The following is a 20,358-nucleotide window of genomic DNA, read 5'->3' as shown; positions in this document are numbered from 1 at the left end:
GAGAGAGAGAGAGAGAGAGAGAGAGAGAGAGAGAGAGAGAGAGAAAGGACTTTTTAATGACTCTTACAGCGTACAGCTCTACAGGCATCCCCATATTTGAAATGAGCTTTCCGGGAAAAGTTTATGAATGGCTTCCTGAAATTTGTTTCTGTTTACATTGTGTGCTGTTACAAATTCTGTGCACGCTGTCATCACTACCCGCACAGAACAAATGAGCACACTGCAGGACTGTAAATGAAAGAATCTGAGGTCTCTCTGACATTGAAGCTAATGTATTTTTTAATACCTGCTCTTTGATGTTAGCAGAGTCCAGGGTGTAGTTGAGCGCAGTCTTGGCAGCTTTGTATGGTTCCCAGGCTTCCACCAGGTTCACTGTGATCCCCATGTAAATACTGATAACCTGCAGAGAGACTACACTTCAGAAAAATATGCTCAACATTTAAAAAAAACTGAGCCGAAACATGGCACACATTTAAAAATAAATGACATAACATTTTATAAAGATGTTTATATTCAGATCTACTGCAAATGGAAAAGACTTAACAAGTGCCTCACCCAATTATCAGGAAAGTATTTGTCCACTATCTCCCGCATCTTTGCCTGCTGGGTGTGCAGTATGGAGGGGCTGAAGAAGAGGCAGACGTAGAGCATGGCCGCCTGGTTAGCCAGTGCTGTGCTGCGATGTTCTGGTAGAGGATACGCAGAAACCTGGAGGAGAGGAGGAAAACGTCTTAAAAATTTGTAATGAGGGAAACATTGTGGGACAAGATCTGTTATTTAGTTTAACCACAAAGAGATTTTGGACCAAATGTTTCTCACTTGGTTGTAGATGTCGTCCGAGCGCAGCCTCCCAATGACCATGCTAGTAAAAGTGGCACTGATGGGAACTCTCTGGAAGTAGCTCTCCGGGTAGTTGGCTGGTCGTTTGGCTCCAGGCTGGCTGGAGTAGCCGGTGCTACGCAGGAGCTTACAGATGTCATCCAGGTTGGAGTCGCCCGAGGAACGGGCAGCACTGAAGAAAAAAACGTGTTTTTCCAAATAGAAGAATGGATTGTTGGTGCCAGTATAACCCTCAAAAAAGTAATAATATAAAGAAGAAGAATTATTAATAGCCGTGAAATACAACTGGAATGTTATTTATGGGTAAACAGCATCCCTCTGTGTGTAGTGTACACTTTTGTGTCAGCTTGAACTGACACAGGAGTTAACCTTTTGGTGAGTCAAGTAAATGACTCACCCTCACTGGAAGCAAGCTCACTGGCTAACAGGTGATTGGAGTGCACTGAGCAAGTGAGTCACAAAGAGAGTGTCATGTGGATGTGTGGGGATGTGAGTCACAAGCGCACCTGTATCTATAATAGGAAACAAGCATCCTCTCTCTGACTTCTCCTTCAATTTTTTGGTCAATAACCAGCAGCATGACTCCATACAGGTAGAGAGCTTCACACTGGGAGAAGAGAAAACATGACCAATCAGTTCCTGGAGTGCTGTTTCGTTTCGTTTTGATGTGTTGTTTTGAGGGTTAAGCATGCACATTCATCTGACACGGGCGACTAATTCTCAGGAACAGATATTTAAAGATGTAAGCCTGCATGTAATGCAGACTTGTTTTGTAATGTTACAAAATTAAAATGAATTTGCATTTGTGTTACTTACTAGGAGCTGTTTCCCATCCTCATTTAGAAGCACAGTCTCCAAGGTCTGCTGAATATAAACACCCTCATGTAGGTCATCCAAATATCTTAAGAGAGGGAAAAAATAGCTCATCGACATCTTTTAAAACAGGGCTATTTAGCATGTGGTTAAACAGAAAACAGTGTTCCTCACGGTCAAGCACTGTGGTTTTAGTTTTTATTTGATTAAGACATAATTAATTCCAATAATTCCATCTCATTATACCTGTTAAGATCCACTATGTATTTGTGGACGCTCTCAAAAGCCAGATAGAACCTTGACAGAATCTCGATGTTGTTCTCTCTAAACTCTTCATCCAAGTCCTGAAGCTCCAGTTTGGCTTCCAGCTTTCCTTCATAATACTCAGGACCCTGAACAGGAAGCAACATTGTGTGACAATGCAAAGCAAATCCAAACGATGCCGAAAGACAGCTGAAACTAAAGCAATAATACTGCTTTTATTATCTTTTGCTTTTTAGGAAGACTTACAGCTAAATGTCAAAACCATTAGGGTGTATGTATTTATCCCAGTCACATCAATTGAATATTTCATTGTGCTGACTACTGCAAAACTGAGTATCCTTTGTGTGTGTAGTTTCCTCAAATAGAGACTTGGATAAGCTCTTGCAGCTTTCTCAGTACAAGCACGGTAAACTTTACACCACAGAGTAATTGGAGATCATTTATGTGAATTTCAGGAGCAGGACTACATCTCATACACTCCCCTTAATAAAAATAAAGTAATTCAAAATGTAAAGCCAAAGTAAAATCAAAATAAGTAAAAAAATAAAGTCAAATACATGGCTATAAATATAAAGTTTTACATACAAAGTTGACAATGTTCACAAACAGTCAATGTGTCCCCCTCCGGACACATGGCATATATCCATACAATCTCTGGAGTCACTGCAGCCACTACTGTGTGCTACCTACCGGCAACCCTGTGAAACTCCCCTCTTTCTACCAGTACATGTTTTGTTAGCGGTGAACAGCTGCAGAATTAAAATACACTTTACAATCAGATTATCCTTTTTCATACATTTTTTGATCATGCCTGGCCCAAGAGCTAATGCCAATCCGCTCTGAGGCTTTCCCTAATTCATGTTTACTCCACCTACCGTCTACTATAAATCCTGCCAAATCTCAATGAGGAAGTGGTCCAAGCTAATGAAAGGATCTTTTGAATTTCTGATGTAGTTCATACCTTGAAGTAGCTAAAGTCACAGATAATGTCTCCGTATTTCTGCTGGTCACTTTTGTCCTTGAGTCTAAAAACTGCAGGGATGAAGTCAGAGAGGCGCAGGAGCTCAGCAATGATGGCATTTCCTCTGGAAACTATCCTGAGGATAGCCTGGCCGCACAGGTTGTTGTCTGCCAGGAAGTCCACCATAATGGATACAGGAGGACGAGGAAGACGAGGAGGAGGAGGAAGATAGTGTAATAAGCTTTATTGCAGCAAATACTGTAGCTACACCTGAGAGACAAAGGAAAAGTGAAAAAAGTGAACTTAAAACAGCACGCAGGCTCTCTGAGGCCTTTCTGAAGCTGCAGGACATTTGTCGCACAGACAACAGAAAGAGCTTATTACAATCTATTGGCGTCATTATTACAACAATTGACTGCGACGAGGAGATGTTATTATCATTCATAAGCATCATTTTCTCACATTTCAATCTTGACGTGTCTGCGTTTGTAAAACCTAAAAACCATAAGGTTTTCCAATGTTCCTGTTTCTTAGAGACAGACCAAAAACAGAACCGAAGTTAGTATATGATTGTAACCTGTAACTATAAGTTATCACTGAGCTAACGTTAGCATGTAGCCTACCTGCTAACTATTTTCATTAAATCTTACGCTGAAGATGACACACGAGCGCGTGCACAGGTCCAAACACCACGTGAGTGATTACCCTTTTACATTTTGACGTCTGACTCGAGAGTGTACCGTTTAAAAACCCCAACACTGCTGGAGAAAGGTACTTACCTCCTTGCAGCTCCTCTTCCCTATTTACTTCCTCATGACCAGCCACATGACTTTGCTGCTGGGTGTGTTTGATTCTGTTCACCCACTGCCCCGGAGTCGAGCGGGAACAACTTTGTCAAACGCTTTGACCTCCACTACATGGTAATAGGCTGATGTATTATTACTTGTTTTATTATCGAAACATACCATGGCATAAACGTTCCTGAATTAATAACATGTAATAAGAAGGGCAGCTAAGATTAACTGAAGCAGGTGTTCTGGGAATCCATCCTACCTGACTATCCATCCTACCCGTTGTTTCTGCGTATGCGCACAACACGAATTTAAGTGGCGAACCGTCTTACCTTTGTGAATGTGACCTACAAACATACTTTAACAGGTAAAATGAAGTGGTAAACCGTCCTGGCTTTATGAATATGAGCTACAAGCATACTGTGATGGGCAAACATAAGTGGCAAACCGTCATACCTAGTTAAATTTGTGGTGGAATTACTCTGTGACAGCAGAAATGTGCATAAACAACTTACGGTAGGACGTTTTGCCAAAGGAGGATGGTTTGTCAGAATACCTGTACTTTGAAGTCAAATCAGGCAGATTCCTTATGTTTGCATATTTCCGCTAGGTGGCGACAGAGATCCACTAAAGCCTCAGTTTGTCTGTCTCGCTGCTGCTGCACCACACACTCAGGACCAGACTGTGTGCAGGTTTCTTGCTCCACAGGGATAGGATCTAAACTGAAATTAAATCCACAGGGAAGAAATTCAAAATATGGTTTGCAGTCGACAAATATCACCCCCCAAAAAAAAGTGTTTTCTTGCAGGCATCTGAAACAGACCTTTCTCTAACTACTGTTGCATGAAAATATATTTGCCTGAAGCATTATTTTCGCATGTTCCCAACTTGGATTAAAAAAATAAATACATTTTTAAAAAATAAAAAAAAGTTTCTATGACCAGCACATGGCCACCATGGATGAATTAGTACAAGCCTTCATTTTTCCTTCAAAACTCTGATTGAATTGGAGCTCTATTGCCGATAAGTCTAAAACGCTGGCAGGCCCTTCCCTCAAAGCAGTGTGAGCCAGAGGTTAATAGCATTCAGATGGTGAGAGCTGTTTGTTTGACCTGCCACCTCTCTGTGTGACGAGAACAAGGTTTCATCTCAATCACGAGCCATTTGATGTCTTTGTGTGCCACAGCAGACTGTACAGCGTGTCGCCCCCCCCAATAATTAAATTCCAACGCGGTGCAAGGGCTGTCAGTCTTTTCCTGCAAAATTGCTTTATCATCTTAACCTCATCTTATCTCTGAGATACAAAAGACTCTCTGTCTCAGGCTGTTTTTACAGATTGTCCTTAATGGTTTTAAGTTTCATCATTAGTGCAGAGTAGTGACTGACAAGGAAATGGGACACAGGGTGTAACATATGGCAAAAGAGAGCTATGCCTAATGTGCTCCCTTTCTCGCCCAGCCACTGGAGTAGCATTATTCCAAAGCGTTTTACAGAGAGAAACCCTGACAGAGACCGATGCAATTTAGATTCACTGCTTGCCTCTTCATTGACCCAGCTGTCCACATGCTACACGCTGTGTCCCTGCAGCCGATGGATTCATTACCTGTTTACCATCACACCAAGGTCACATTCTCAGTAGCACCTGGGTCAGCTATATGGGTTTCCCGGGAAGCATCATGAAAGGTTTTCACTAATGAGGTCTCTTATTACACACCTTCTTCATTAACCTTCAGGGGCCTTGAGGCTTTCCTGTGCTTGTTATCTTGATTGGTCTTTCTGGGATCTCACTGAAGAACTGCTTTAATCCTAAAAATATTAGACAAATGTGTACAGAGGGGGGAAAAGGCTGCAATTTTATCCCAGGGAGTAATATTACACATATTGAATATTCATTTAAACATCGACAGGAGAATGACTAAATAGCCCTCATTTCTAGGCCCATTAAGAGCATTGACAGATCTCGCTCTCTCTCCCCTGAGCAGCCAGTGACCATCGACAGTAAGGTTAAGTAATTCTTCTCTGTAAATAAAGCCACTCAATTGGCTGACAGTGACCTGCTTCATGTGTTAACTAACTTGCCGAATTTCAAATTTTGAATATTTTTCAGAAACAGCGACTCTGAGATTTATAAACTGGAGGTTTTATTATCAGTATTCAGCAGCTATAGGAGGGTAATGTCTGGTCTGGGTGCACTAACACAAGGACGTGCATGGGTGTGAGCATGTGTGTGACTTGATGCATTAGTCCACACACACATACACACACATGCATGTGTCCCCCTCAGGCTCCATGTGCCCTTTATTAACAGCAAGTTGACTCTATTCAGCTTGACTAGTGATTAAACCTTTTCATGGCTGGAACTTTCACACCGCTGTGAACTGTGCGAGGTGATTAAAGCTGCTCAATTTGTAGTCCAGTCCCACTGCTATTCTTCTTCATTGATCTTGTTTCAGGCCCTTGAAGTGAGAGCTGCATGCAGCAGGCTTCTCTTATTGGACTTAGACAGGATGCATACTGTGCCTCACTCTTTCGATCCATCATGTATGAAAACTAATTAGGGTTCAAATTAGCTGCCATATATGGTTGGCATTTAGTAACATTTATGGGATTAACTTTGTTGTTGTTTCTTTTGATACTGTAAAGACTGATACCAGATGACTGATGAGAGCAAAAAGGAGTTGAGTCTTTGAAGTTTTCCCATGAAGATACATCAGACTCAAGACCGGACTCCAGTAGGATTGGTTCTGAAGAGCATACTGATCAAAATAAAAAAGAAGAAGAAAAGGATCTTTGCGCTGATATGCCAGTGGGTTTTTACATATTTTATAGCCCCTGTTGAAATTTTGGCTCACATGATTGACACTTACTCAACCAGTTTCAATTTTCCCTAAGTGCACGCAAGTGGAGACACAAATACAACACCGACACACACTGCAGAAAGGCACAAAACTGCCAGGACAAGGGTTATTACATCACTAACTCTAGATGCCAAAACACTTCCCACATGGAGTTACGAGGCTAACAAGTGGTTTCAAGTCAAATAGCAAAGGCTGATTGTGGTAATGCTCTAATATCAGATTCGATCAAGCAGCAGATGTCTTTTTATTGCAAGTCATTACTGCTGTCATACTTATTAGCATATAAATGGTTTCTGGGCCTATGGAGACCGAAAAGTTATTGCATGTGTAATTGAACCTGATCTCTGCTCTGTGATTGAGATGTCCCAACACACACACTCTGCCGTGCACATTGAGCACATTGTGCTTTTTTTGTTCTTCTCATTTAAATGCGGTTTTAGGTTGTGATTTTTCCTTTAAATACAAACAGAAGAGAAGGAAACAGAGGAGGATGTTTGATGGTAATCGTCTATTGCAGTCATTATAATCAAGTTTATTTCTAACACAGCCACAGGAATAACAGTTTGTTGATAGTGATTCACAAATATCCCTGCTGCTTTTAAGTTTAATCTTTAAATGTAATATATATTTTACAGTACTGTCCAAACATTTTGAGCTATGTCACATTTCTTGTCATTTTGCCAGGAGAATAAAAAAATTGATGCAGGAATATGTGAAATAGGTAACACAGAGGTTGTGCAATTGTTAAAAGTTTAAAAAAAAAAAGCATTTGGTATGGCTAGCTTTATCCTTCAGCTATCACAATGTCCATACTGACCAATATCAGCCTGACATGATTTTAGGCTCGACAGAGAACGATTGCTTAAGACTACTTTAAACTTAAAACCAAAGAAGAAAGTCTATAGAAGAAATAATATATTTTTAAAATGAGGGGTAAGTCAAGACTTTTGCAAACTATTATTCAACTAATAAATACTTCCACAAAACTAATTGATGCAAATTTTTAAAAAAAAGAAAAAAAAAAAGAAGAATATCCCAAATCCCTTTCTATCCAATCATTCTTCTCCACTCTTGTTGATTAGCAAGAAGCGACAGAACACTGATCCTTTAACAGGTCATGGTGTTTCGCTCTGAATGATCTGGGTCATGACGGGGTGAAAACACTTTGAAGTTGCCTCTCAAATTTATGTGACAGGTCCTTGTGACTGTAGCACATCACAGACATGAATGCTGGGAACAGGTGCAGACTTTTAAAGGCAGAACTCACCTGCAGCCGTGGCCTCTTTATGCTAAGCTTCTTGTAATGAGATTCAATAAAATCACAGGGTACTGATTATGATTCTGGGGATATTTTTGTGACCACGCACAGCATTGCAATGTTAATTTGTTGGTGTGTTACCACTTTGGTCAGTTCCATGATACCTCCAGAGTTATTGAATGCCTTACAATCCAGTACTGCAGACAATCATTGTTCCTGGTGGATGCTTCCTATTGATTTTGTGGACCCACCTTTCCTTTAATAATATAAGCAAGTGGTGGTGGTGACATTTGTTATTTTCCCAAAATATTGAACTTTTCCTTTCACAAAAGCTATTTTATACACTATTAAACTGTTAAAGACTATTAAACTAATCCAATAATACAACCTGTTCCCACTAGAGAAAAAGGTGGCAGATGTACAAAAAAGAGCCCTCTATTTTAATCCTTGTCTGCGCATGTAAGATATAGAAACGTCTCCCATGAACCCTTCATTTCACTCTCTGTCTTGATAGGCTCAGGTGCGATTCATGCCTTTCAGTGTCAACACAGATGTATGAGGCTCCTCACCAAGGCTGTCAGTCTGACTCAGGAGTGGAAATTAAATTATCACATCCAAGGCTGTGCACTTAAACTGCACATGAAAGAGGAATGGACGCACGCACGCCGCATTTACACAACCACACATAAGCATGCATGTGTGTAGCCTAGCACACCGAATGGCTCTGACAGATTTTCGAAGGGAGTGGAATTTTGATAACAAAACTGCAGTTGTGTTGCGGTGATTAACAAACAGCAAATTAATGACCTCAAAATGTACTCAGAAGGAAGTAATAAATCTCCATTTGGCTGCTGGCTGGCTGAGTCGCGGCCTGGCTGGGAAAACTATGCTGACCTGGGTGCATCCAAATTAGATATTGGCATGGTTGCGTGTATAACACAGTGGGAGTGCTGCTCTGGCTCCGTCACCCTGCTGCTCTAAATCTGGCCAGTGCTCAGTTCAGCAAACACAATGCAACAGCAGGGAGACAGCATCTCCACATTCTCATTAAGCTGCGGATTATAGTTAGACAAAAGCAAAACCTCATTGTTTTTTTATGCTTTTTCCCCTTTTTCTCCCTTGCTGGAGTCCAATTGCCTGTATATTCTGCTGATTTGTATTTACTCTGTCTTATACACAAGGCACAGCTGATGATCTTAGCAGCAACAGCAGAGGAACATCTATGTGTTCACATCAGTCATCGGCACCACCCCCTCTTGGAAATCAGTAAAAAGGGGATGAAAGACAGGAGGGATGGAAGGAATGCAGCAGGAGGAAGGGATAATGAAGAGAGGGGGGAGGCAGGAGTGGGTTGAGTGGGACAGAAAGACAAGAGACAAAGAGGAAGGGAGGAGGTGGCCTTTGTATCACTCTGTGTCTTTGATCAGTGGTCCATGGGGAACCGAGGCAGTGCAGATAGCTGGTCCACAGCTCCTGAGGAACGCAGCTTCACATTCCTCCTTGCTCTTTCCCCGCTTCTGCAAAATCACTTCTAGGCTTTCAGTCCACAGCAGCTGTGAAAACACATTATGGCATACTACATGCCAGAAAAGACCTGAGTAACGCACCACAGTGCCATTGTCCTGCTGGTCCTCATTTAGTGCAGCAGTTCCTCTCAGGCCAAACTCTATTCTGCTTTCAACCTTTTGCATGACTTTCCATTTGTCTGCAGGCTCCAAAATGATGGATTTGTCTTGTTATTTATCACTCAACAGTGGGATCAGTGTTCTACTCAAAGCACTGGTGTGATCCCGGAATCCTACATTTTGCTCAACGACACTTCTGCAGGACCAGTGCATGCACCGGAACTGTCCAGCAGACAGCATCGATGGGGTTGGGAAAATGCAGACATGCTCCTTTATGGTATTTTCAAATGTTAAATCATTTTGTTAATCAACGTTGTTAACACAGAGACCCAATGCCACCAAAGGCTGCAGTTCAGGAAGGTAATCTACTATTTGGAAAGCTGGTGGATCAATCCTTGGCTGCTCCAGTATAAGTATCCTTAAACATAATCCTGAAACTCAAGTTTTTCTCTGATGGGTTCAACAGAGTGTGAGTGAGTGTGAATGTCAGATAGAAAGCACGTGGGCATAGAAAAAACAGGTGAATGAGGCATGCTGTATAAAGTCCTTTGAGTGGTGAAGTAGAGAAGAATAGTGATCCACAGGAACTAGTCCATCTACCAAACTTTCTTTGTTAAAGTCCATCAGCCCTCTGTCTGACTCATTCTCATTGATGGAGAGTGTTTAATAGAGGGTAGTGATGCATCTCCTGAATAATCATCTATTGTAAACTGAAACACAACTGCAAATACTTGTATGAGCCATACAATATAGTTCCTACATCCTGCATCTTTATGGCCAGTACCTTCATGAGTCTGTTGAGGTGCAAGTATTAGTTATATTGATGATATTAGCTCTGAATTAATTTTGGATGACAAATACAGTTATTTATTGTATGTACTGTTATTGTAGGGCCTTTACAATATAAAGCACCTTGAGGTGACTGCTGTTTGTGATTTGGTAAATAAAATTTTATTTAATTTTTACACATTAAAGTCAGCATTAATGGAAAAAAAGAAAACACCGAAAACAAAATCTTGAATCTCGACTTCTGAACTCCTTAGTGTGTGCCCAGCAAGTCTCAGTTTAAGTTAAAGGACTTTCGTTATCTATGTCTATATAACTGACAACCCATACACCATCACATGGTTAAATAGTCAAACCACAATTTTAAGCCCACTCCATTTTTTTCTTGGAAACTCTAAACAGAAATCTTTTCTTTCCTCGATTTTTCTTTTTTTTTCTCCAAGATGTGAATGGGTGCAAGAGGAAAGCCCCGCCCGCCTCGGGTGTGACTGGAGCCAATGGTAACGCACCGTGCGCCGTGGAAGGACGTCACAGCACCATCAGCAGTCGTCCTAGTGGGACGGCCGTGCTGCTCTGCTTGGCTTGCAGTCTCTGCTGCACTCCTGTTATTGTGTATGTGTGTATGAGAGAAAGAGAGAGAAACACCACTTGAATACTTTACACTACTCGAGAAATTCGCGGAGGAACGAATCTGTGGATTTGACGACAAGAGAGAAGAATGAGCTGAATGGAGAGACGTGTTATTTTTAAAGGTAGAGGGTAGAGTCTCTGGTTGCCTGTACTTCTAACCAGCGTTGAAGCTCGCTGAGCTAACAGGCTAACCGGGAATGTTTTCAGAAACTAGCTAGTTAGTTAGCCGGCTAGCTAGCATTGTCGTCTGGAGCAATGCGCCGTGTAGATTTAACAGCCACACCGATACTCGTATCTTTGTGTGCAGTTTGTGAGGGAACTGTGGCAGTGTCTCGAAGTGTAGGTTTGTGTAAATGTCCAGAGCTCAAGTGGCCGCTCGGCTTTAATTTCCAGTAGGGACAATAGTTGTAGCTGTCCAGGCAACAAGTCGGAAATACATCACAGCTTTAACCTTAAGTTTGTACTTTGTGCGGTGCTGTGTTTGTTTGTCGCTGACTTGAAATCGACACTCTGTGTGACAACGATGGCACATGGCTTAGTGAAGGTGGCATTACACAGAGGCAACTAGGGTGCGTCTTGAGATGCCCGAATTTGAGAGCACCGGGTCACTCTCCTCTATAGGAAAACCTGCTGTCAGCTAGTCGATACCACTATTGACGAGGCGACGAGGTGGATGAACTTTATAAATCGCCCACATGCGTTGGATCAGTTCTCGGACTTGTGAAAGGCATCTGAAGCAGAAGGAGGGAGACGTGAACGCACAGCCCTTGCAGCCCGGGGGAAGATGGCGGAACGCTCCCGCTGGAGGTGGTGAAACCAAAACTTTGGGACTTCTTGGATTCAGCGCCGCATATCTCATCCCAAACTGTAGGACACATGCAGGCCAAAAAACGCTACTTAATCCTGTTCTCCACCGGCGCGTGTCTCATACTGTTGTTTTGTTTAGGGGGGATACAAGTCCCCCTGTCCAGACGGGGTCCCAGCCGGCCTCATGACCGCAGACTCTCCGGTTATGGCCCCGGGGCGCGATGGCGTCACATGTCGGGGTACCTGCAGCCTTTCAGCTCCTGGGAGCAGGACCGGAGCGATGATCTCACTGAACACATATCTCCCAGGCAGAAGAGGGACGCTAACTCGGGCCTTTACACGGGAAAACGCTGCAGAATGGAGTCCTGCTTTGACTTCTCACTGTGTGAGAGGAATGGCTTTAAAGTTTACGTATACCCCCAACAAAAAGGGGAAAAACTTTCAGAGAGTTATCAGAACATATTGTCCTCTATCGAAGGCTCCAGGTTCTACACATCTGACCCAGGGCAGGCATGCCTGTTTGTCCTGAGTTTGGACACTCTGGACCGGGACCAGCTCTCGCCCCAGTATGTACACAACCTGAAAGCAAAAATCCAGAGCCTCCCTCTGTGGAATGGAGGCAAAAACCACATCATCTTTAATTTATATTCTGGCACGTGGCCGGACTACACAGAGGACCTTGGCTTTGACATTGGCCTTGCCATGTTGGCCAAAGCCAGCATCAGCACAGAGAACTTTCGGCCTGACTTTGACGTTTCAATCCCTCTTTTCTCCAAAGACCACCCAAGGACAGGTGGGGAAAAGGGCTATCTGAAATACAACACAATCCCCCCTTATAGAAAGTACATGCTTGTTTTTAAGGGGAAAAGGTACCTAACTGGAATAGGTTCGGACACTAGGAATGCTTTATATCATATTCATAACTCAGAGGATGTAGTCCTCCTCACCACCTGTAAGCATGGGAAGGACTGGCAGAAGCACAAGGATGCACGCTGTAACAAAGACAATGCAGAATATGACAAGTAAGTACTTCACAACTATCTTCCGGTTAGCTGTACTGCAAGAGTCTAGGTCTGTCTTGGCACTAATTTTTGTCAGTATGGTGTTTTTAACTAGTTGAGTGAAGCTTGTATGTGTGACTGTAATAATGACAAAACAGGTGGTGTCATGTGTTAAAGGTTTTGTCAGCACACTTGTTTGCTCCTGACTGAAACTTTTTTATTTCAGGTTTGTGTCCGGTCAGCTCATTGAGTTGTACATAAAATTGGCAAATACCAGTGATATTTCTTGTTGAATTTCCCAGTGTTGTATAAATTAAACTATTCCTATTGTTAAGTAAGGAGACCCGAGCCTGGGCTGTCAAAAAGATAAGGTGTCATTACATTAAGTGCATCTAATGTCCAAATGTTGGCACGGTTTGATATGTCACTTTTAAATATTCTTTATGCCATATCATTTTATTTACTAAGGTATGCATCACGAGGCACAGATAAGTAGCTTTAATGTCAAACACAAGAACTGCTGTATTCAGGTGATATTCCCATTGATCTAGGATTTGTTATTATTTTTCTTGATAACTGGTCCTCTGACTTTCCTGATAGTGTCTGACAGATGTCATGCTCTCTACATGACACACAAATAAAAGTTTTATAATGAAACAGGCACATAATACTCAGTGTAACTAGTCTTTACCTTGTACTCAGATCGGTTTGCCCGGTCCCACAACTAAGCCACACTGTATTCTGTACTCAAATGTGATGAGTAAACTGGCGTCTGTCTCCCAGCTTTGGCCAGTGGGATTCATTTCGTGTCCCCTCAGACCATGCTATGTTGTTATTGGTGACTGTGTGGCGCTGGGTGTTTGACTGTGGCTCTTTGGAGTGGATTAGTAGGGACAAAGCGCTGGTGCCAGCAAGGGGAAGCCACTCTGGTCTCTGTTTGCTCAGTCATTTCCCAGACAAACCCAACTGCATCAGCCAGGAATGCCCTGGCCCCAACCCGTGTCCTGCGTGACCCCTGCCGTTGTTTGGGGTTCAACTCTTTGTTGGTGTGAGTTGCTTGTTTGGGGGATCCTCCTTTCTATAGTTTGTGAAGGAATCAGCTCTGAAACCTGGCTGCTCCAACAATATGACTGAGGGGTTTTCTTGGATCTCATTTGTTTACCATTAAACCTCACAGGATTCGCCTTTAATGTTTGACTTGGTTGGAAAATAACACCAAAGCTCTTCTACACACCCAGCCAATAAAAATAATAATCCTCATATCAGACCATAGACTTAAACTATCTGCTCTCTCTGCCACGATTTACCAGCTCAGTGCTTGATGCCAAGTGCTGCCAGGGTGTGCTTTTACACAGTGAGATGGGTGGCATCAGAGCTATAACCCAAAGGAAAAATTAATCCTCCTGTCATTAAGTACACTGGGGGTGAAACGGGCTTGGAGTATCTCTTGCCCTTGGCTTCTTAGCTGCATTGCATGGTTAAAGTGTGTTTGGTACCTCCTCAGTTAACAAGCTTTAGCTTGGTGCTAAGTCCAATGCACAATTCTGTAATATTTGACGAAAAACATGTACTAACACCAGGGTTAGTTTGCCCTGGCAGCTGCCTAACATTGAGTCTTTAAAAGTTCCTTACCTTTAAGCTGGTGTTTCTATATTTATTATCAAACAAATATAAACAAGTAAATATCTTTGCTTTATTTTAAAGTCATCTATCTGAATACTTCACAGTGACAGGGTATGCTACAGAAGCTAGGAGTATGGGTAAAACACCTAAGAAGTGTTTCAAGAGAAGTTTCCAACACTTCAGATTTAAAAATATATATATATATAAATCTTGTCACGTAAAATGGAAAGCGATCAATAGCAAGGAAAAACATGGGTCACCACTGAGGTCGTTTTTGCTTTTTGTTATGTAATTATTTTCACTGCAAAAAGGGAAAGACAAAAATTAAACCCTGCAGGTTTAAATAGTGAGGATCAGACACTGCAGTTTACTGAAGAAAAGAACATATGTGGGTGTTATTTTTCTTCCTTGGTGCATGCATGGACCACCAAGGTCGGCTACATCTCAAACAGGATGTAATCTGGTCTTTTTAGACAATTGCTTTTTGGTGATCAGATCAGCTGTCATAGATTAAAGGCATCACTGCTGGTTGTCATTTTATTTTTCCTTCACATTGATGTCTGTGAGGCAGCTTTTGTGACTCTTGTCACTAAGGCAGAGTAACCTCTATGCAGTGCCTTCACAGAGCAGAACTGGCAGATTGTGTAGTCTCACCAAACCTTGTGTTGTCATCGTTTATAGACGTGTTTGCCATAACTTTGCACTATATCATGCTGCAGCATGACTGCTGTGGCTTGCTGGCTGGCTGCTGGGTTTGTGAGCCGTGAATGAATCTACATAAATGCCCGGTATTACTAACAATTGAATTAAAATTGTTTCTAACTTATCTTAAAAAATAGATAAAGTAAATGAATATCCTTATCAAAAAATGGTGAAGGAGGTTGGCCAAAACTAGGTCAACAATGTACATGGAAAGACCAACAGCTTGCACCCTGCAGGACTCCACTTTTGTCTAGTTTATTGCAACATAAAAACTGTAACATTTCAGGCACACCTGCTCTCAGCTTAGCTGACACAATAAATTTCCAGAATTGGAGTCTTGCAGTTTGTGAGCTGCTATGTGTGTCTGTTTTTTTTCCATGTACATTTTTGACATAAAGAGAGTGACCAAGAAGACCTGTGATAAGAGAAATGCAGACAGCATTGTTTGCACCCCATTTGTTCCCACCTCTTGCTCTCAAGTTCAGAATACAGTTGGTCTCATTAACATCAGGGAAACTAGGGTAAGTTGATAAACGCTAAAATTAATTTCATCGTTTTCATATCACTAGATTGCCTGACAGAATATTACAGGTTAATGATGGCAGCTGAACTGTGTCATTAGCTCAATGAAATCTGATGACAAAAAAAGAACATTTGAGTAACTCCTGCATGGAAAAGTTTTTCATCATTTATGTTTCATTATTATTCAATTTTATAGAGAAAGCAGAGAAAACTGTGCATTTTGCAGCTTCATGTTCATTTTTAAAAGAGGTTTGTTTGGGTTCTTATTGAAAAAACAAACAAACATAATTTTTATATAATCATGTCAACAAGAAAAACTGCATTCTTGTGAAAAGCTAACCACACCTTTACAGCTTTCATTAGGATTTAAGAGTGTAAGTAGCAGCTAGGTGCTGCTAATGAAATGCACTTGACACTTGACTTGAGCACGTCTATTGGTCTCAGTTACCATGTTAAATGTTAAAGTTCATGACAGCATAATTAGAAGAATACTGAAAAGGTCTGGAAGGGTTTCTAGAAGGAAAAAGCCTGTTCTCTCTAAAAAGATCATGACAAAACAGCTTAGGTTTGCAAAGTTGCATCTAAAAGAACCATTACTCTTCTGGAATAATGTCCTTTGCACATATGAGACAGTGCCATGTTTGTCAAAAACCAAACAGAGCATATCAGCACAAACACCCCATACCAACTGTCAAGTAGAGTGGTGGAGGCGTGATGATTTGGGCTTGTTTTGCAATGGGACCATTGAGTTGAGAACCAAAATGTTCCAGGGTTCAGTTATGAGACTGAACCTTGGCCAAAATTGGGTTTATCAGAATGGCTGCAATCAAAGTGCAGTCTTCAACTTGATTGAAATGCTGTGGTTGGAACCTTAAGAGAGCTGTGCATAAACAATGCCAGGAAACCTCAATGAACTGAAACAGCACTGTAAAGACGAGTGGGCAAAAATTCCCCCTTTGTCAGACGGCAGGCTAGTGCTAAACGTTGCTCTACAAGCTACTAAATCATGAGGTGTACTTTGCTTTCATAGGCATCTATGCAGTTCTTTGAAAAACTTTCTTTTACACATATCTGTATAACATTGTTCCTTCCTCAGATTTTCTTCTCATCACCTTGTTATGTAATGAGATGACCAGTACCAGATCAAATCACTTCTGCTATTCCCTTACTGATTGACTACTTTGGTTTGAGGCTGAATAATCCACTTGGAAGTGTTTGACATATTTATAAGAACATGCAGACGCCATATTGTGGGTAGCTTTCAACAAGACGTTTTTCCTGTTTCTCTTACCGTACTGGTCTTAATTAATTGCTCTTTGACTTCTAGTATCTTTTACAGGGATGATTAAAAACTCCCTGAAAGCTAAGCTATTTTCAGGTATTAATAATACCTAGAACTGCTGTGTACACCATTCTGGCATTCCTGGCTTTCCAAACGAGTTACGTAGTCTTGATGGAGTCAAAGATGTAGATGGGACAGTAGTTAAGGAAGGTTTTTGCCAAGAAGATAAATATTTGTTTCTGGTCATGATTCAGCTCTCTAAATGAAAAAATGTCTCTGACTTGTACAGGGATGTAAACAACACACTAGCTGGAGTAAGCTGCTTGGAGGATGTTACAAATTGGGAAAATGTTAAACGGGTTGAGCTTTTAAATATATCTCACTGGATTAAGCAGCTGTTTGTCAGACAGGAGGCTTTAAACTCTTCTTAAGACATTAACCAATTTGTTAACATGTTAAATAATTAAATAAATGCAGGTGCTCCACATGGCATCAGCTCATTATGTTCAAGTATAAATCAGACGCGAAGACTAATGCACGTTTGCCCCATCTTTAGTTAGCTGAGCTCTCTGTGAAGGTTGGTGTGTGATTGTGAATGAGTTGCACTATCCTGTTATGCAGCTCTATGGGTCAGACAGTGCAGTCTGTGGTCTAACTGGGTGGAAGTAATAGTTTCTGTGCCTGGCTGTGGCTCTTTGTGCAACAAATCCCTTTTATCCTCTCCCACTGACAACAAGGAAGTTGTGACAGACCAAATGCAGCCTCTCATCATAATTACCATGTAATGGTCATGTCATTTTTTTTGTGTTGCAGTTCAGACTTTATGTTTCAGAAGTTTGATTGATGTGGATATTTTGATGTGCCATGTCTGCATATCACATGCACAATTTAAGTGCATCCTTTTCTGTCTTTTGCTTCTGTCATGATTATTGCTTGTGCAGTTCTCTTGATGAGGCAGACGTGCACATCAGCACTGGCTGTCAAGATGATTTGGCACTGCTTACAGTAAATGGAAAAAAATCACGTCAGGAGATTTGTTGGATTTTTTTTATTTGTCAAAGATCTTTTGCTGAAAACAATGGATTAGCTCCAAGTTACGCTTTTTCTCTTGGCTACCTGATTACGTTCAGCTCGTTTGAATAACAAACAAAGCGGAGTTGTTGACGTTTTTTGTTGGTTTTTTATTTTTATTTTAAATAAATCTTCTGTTATATAGCCCATCCCTGTCTTCATAGTATACTTAGTAAGGGCTTACTAAGTATACTATGAAGACAGGGACACAATTTTGCTTGTGTATCTGTGATGTGTTTTTTGGTTTTTTTTTTTGCTGTTTATAGCCAGTGAGAGTCAACTTTTGCCCCCCTCTTCAACACATTGTCCCTTTCATATCTGCACTCAGCCACTGTTTACAAGCTTGTAATGCAGCCAAAGGAGAGAAGAGAAGATGCAGCAGGAGGCAGGTCAGATGCAATTTTAACCTCAAACTGAAAGCCTGCTCACAGCTTGTTTCCAATTAAGAGGCCCTGCCAAGCTCGGGAGTATGAGCAGGACTGTGTGAAAGATGCGGGGAGAGTCACAGAGGAGTGGGAAACAAGCTGAGAGGAAGTTCAGGGGGGAGAGAGAAATGGGAACACAAAGAGAACAAATAGTGACAGTCTGAGAGGCTAAAATACTGGTGGTGTAAAGTAAAAAAAGAAGAGTGAGAAAGGAAGAAAAAACTGCATGCCAGCTACCCAGCATTGAGAGGTGAGTGCAATAGCTGGCTGGATGCTGACGTTGTTCTACTAGGTGTATTTATAGACTTGCAGGGTTTTAATCCTCAGTACTGGCCAAAGCCCCTAGCAGAGGGCTGCGAGCCAACTTGATGCAGGCTTTACTGAGCTTGGGGAAAATGATAATTATTGCGGGAGGAAAGTTGATTTCTGAGTTCCTGTACATTATCTATAAATTCCCCTTTTTACCATGTTGTCTACCATTTCAACTCATTAGGTCACGTGTTTTTCTTTTTTCTCCTCCGCAACTACAGTGGCTCCTGTGTACTTGTTCAGAATTTGTTTTTTAGTCGTATTTGTGAAGAGTGCTTCTAACTAAGCACATCTAAAAGCTAGATTGCGCTGTGGTGTTAATAGGTCACAAAATGAACTTTAGTTAAACATTGCTAAAATGGAAGAGATTAATGAGTCATTCCTAAATTAAAAAGCTCACACAAATGTGCTCCTTTGCTTCGCAGCTAATATGAGGGACCCATAGCCTGTATGGCTACGGTGAGGTAGATATTGTATAAGCATAGAATGTGCCTGAGATCTCTGATCTCTGAGAAAGATGGTTACAAACAGCACTAGATAGATAGATAGATAGATAGATAGATATAGATAGATATATTAATAAAAGAATTGCACTGAACAAAGTCGTAGCTAAAGTAGAAGCTAAAGACCTCAGTGGAAAGCTCACTTTACACACACACACACAGACAAAAAACATAAAACTAGACACCTAACAGCAGCCAAGTGGTGCTTTGCTGCCCGTGTTCGGTTTGTGTGTCAGGACTCTTAATCTGCTTGTAGCTGGATTGAAAAATGGTAGTTTTATAATGTTGTTGGTGAATGAGGGTCAGAGTTGCTCAGAGAAACTTGTAGCCGATTGTATTGTTTTTGTGCTAAAATGCGTACATAACTGTGAAAAGCCGTTTGACAGCTTTGTGCTGAAAATGCAGGACATTGTGTTGTGTGGGGATGTCTGTTCATATGTAGAGAGTACAGCAGGCGGGACATTTGCACATGTGTCAGAAATTGTCCACGAAAAATTTGGACCTGCTATAAAGGGCTGAATGATGCTCCAGGAAGCAAAGGAGGCTGGCGAGCCACAAAACCACACTGCACAGATTATGTTTATTTTTGATTGACACTGGTGTAGAAATAACACTCACATTGACCATTCCAAAATTGTGGGTTAGTGTTTGAAATAGTTTTTCTGATTGGGAGGTTTGTGTGAGAAATTTATGGTGTATTTTGTGGAGCAGGTCAGATTCCTACAGACACCAACATAGTGACTGTATTTGAACTATTGAGACAAATAGCCATATATAAGCTATGAGCTTTTCTCAAGAGAATAGTATAGTGTATTACAGCACTGAAGTGGTTGTTGGAATACATTTTGCAGTATTTATGTAACTCTTGTACATTGTGTTCCCAGTATAACTTGTTAAACTATGTTACCAGTTTCTCACTTAAAAGTTGTATAATTTCAGCTGTTGCTTAGTTGTTCCGCTTGGCTGTTCATTTCCAAATATACCATAATGCAGAATCCCACTGAGGAAAATGCTACCAGCAGCAGTTACTGACAGCATTGAGCTGAGATGAGCTCATCTGAATGCTGTGATTGAAAACTACTCTCATATCTTTGTCTGCCGATCTTCATCTTTCAGAGTGATGACAGACGGTAGAGCAGGAAATGTGTCAGTGTGACGCACTGAGCTTGTGCCTCCGTTCTCCTTTTATCTTTATCTCTACAGTTTTCCCACCACATTTTTACCGCATCAGTTTGGCTCCTTTGAATGTAGAATTTTGGTGATATTTGGAAGCTGATTTTTTTTTTT

General features: G+C 41.3%; 2 protein-coding genes across 2 annotated transcripts in view; one reads left to right on the top strand and one right to left on the bottom strand.

Moving 5' to 3' along the window:
• The window catches only part of washc5 (WASH complex subunit 5), a 12,832-nt gene extending 9,101 nt beyond the window's left edge, over positions 1–3,731 (bottom strand). The window contains exons 1-8 of the mRNA XM_005743162.1: positions 3,658–3,731; positions 2,879–3,148; positions 1,900–2,045; positions 1,657–1,741; positions 1,347–1,447; positions 820–1,012; positions 556–708; positions 287–400 (exon numbers count right to left, since the gene is read on the bottom strand). Of these exons, the coding sequence (XP_005743219.1) occupies positions 287–400; positions 556–708; positions 820–1,012; positions 1,347–1,447; positions 1,657–1,741; positions 1,900–2,045; positions 2,879–3,064 (978 nt within the window). The 5' untranslated portion in view covers positions 3,065–3,148; positions 3,658–3,731. The remainder of the gene's footprint in view (positions 1–286; positions 401–555; positions 709–819; positions 1,013–1,346; positions 1,448–1,656; positions 1,742–1,899; positions 2,046–2,878; positions 3,149–3,657) is intronic.
• A 7,015-nt stretch (positions 3,732–10,746) lies between these two features.
• The window catches only part of LOC102208178 (exostosin-1b-like), a 42,911-nt gene continuing 33,299 nt past the window's right edge, over positions 10,747–20,358 (top strand). Inside the window, exon 1 of the mRNA XM_005743161.2 lies at positions 10,747–12,655. Within this exon, the coding sequence (XP_005743218.1) occupies positions 11,703–12,655 (953 nt within the window). The 5' untranslated portion in view covers positions 10,747–11,702. The remainder of the gene's footprint in view (positions 12,656–20,358) is intronic.

Source organism: Pundamilia nyererei, unplaced genomic scaffold, assembly GCF_000239375.1.
Source record: "Pundamilia nyererei isolate P.nyererei 1_Seehausen unplaced genomic scaffold, PunNye1.0 scaffold00128, whole genome shotgun sequence".
NCBI lineage: Eukaryota > Metazoa > Chordata > Actinopteri > Cichliformes > Cichlidae > Pundamilia > Pundamilia nyererei.
The sequence above is the reverse complement of the archived record's forward strand: the minus strand, read 5'-3'. Positions and strand labels throughout refer to the sequence as shown.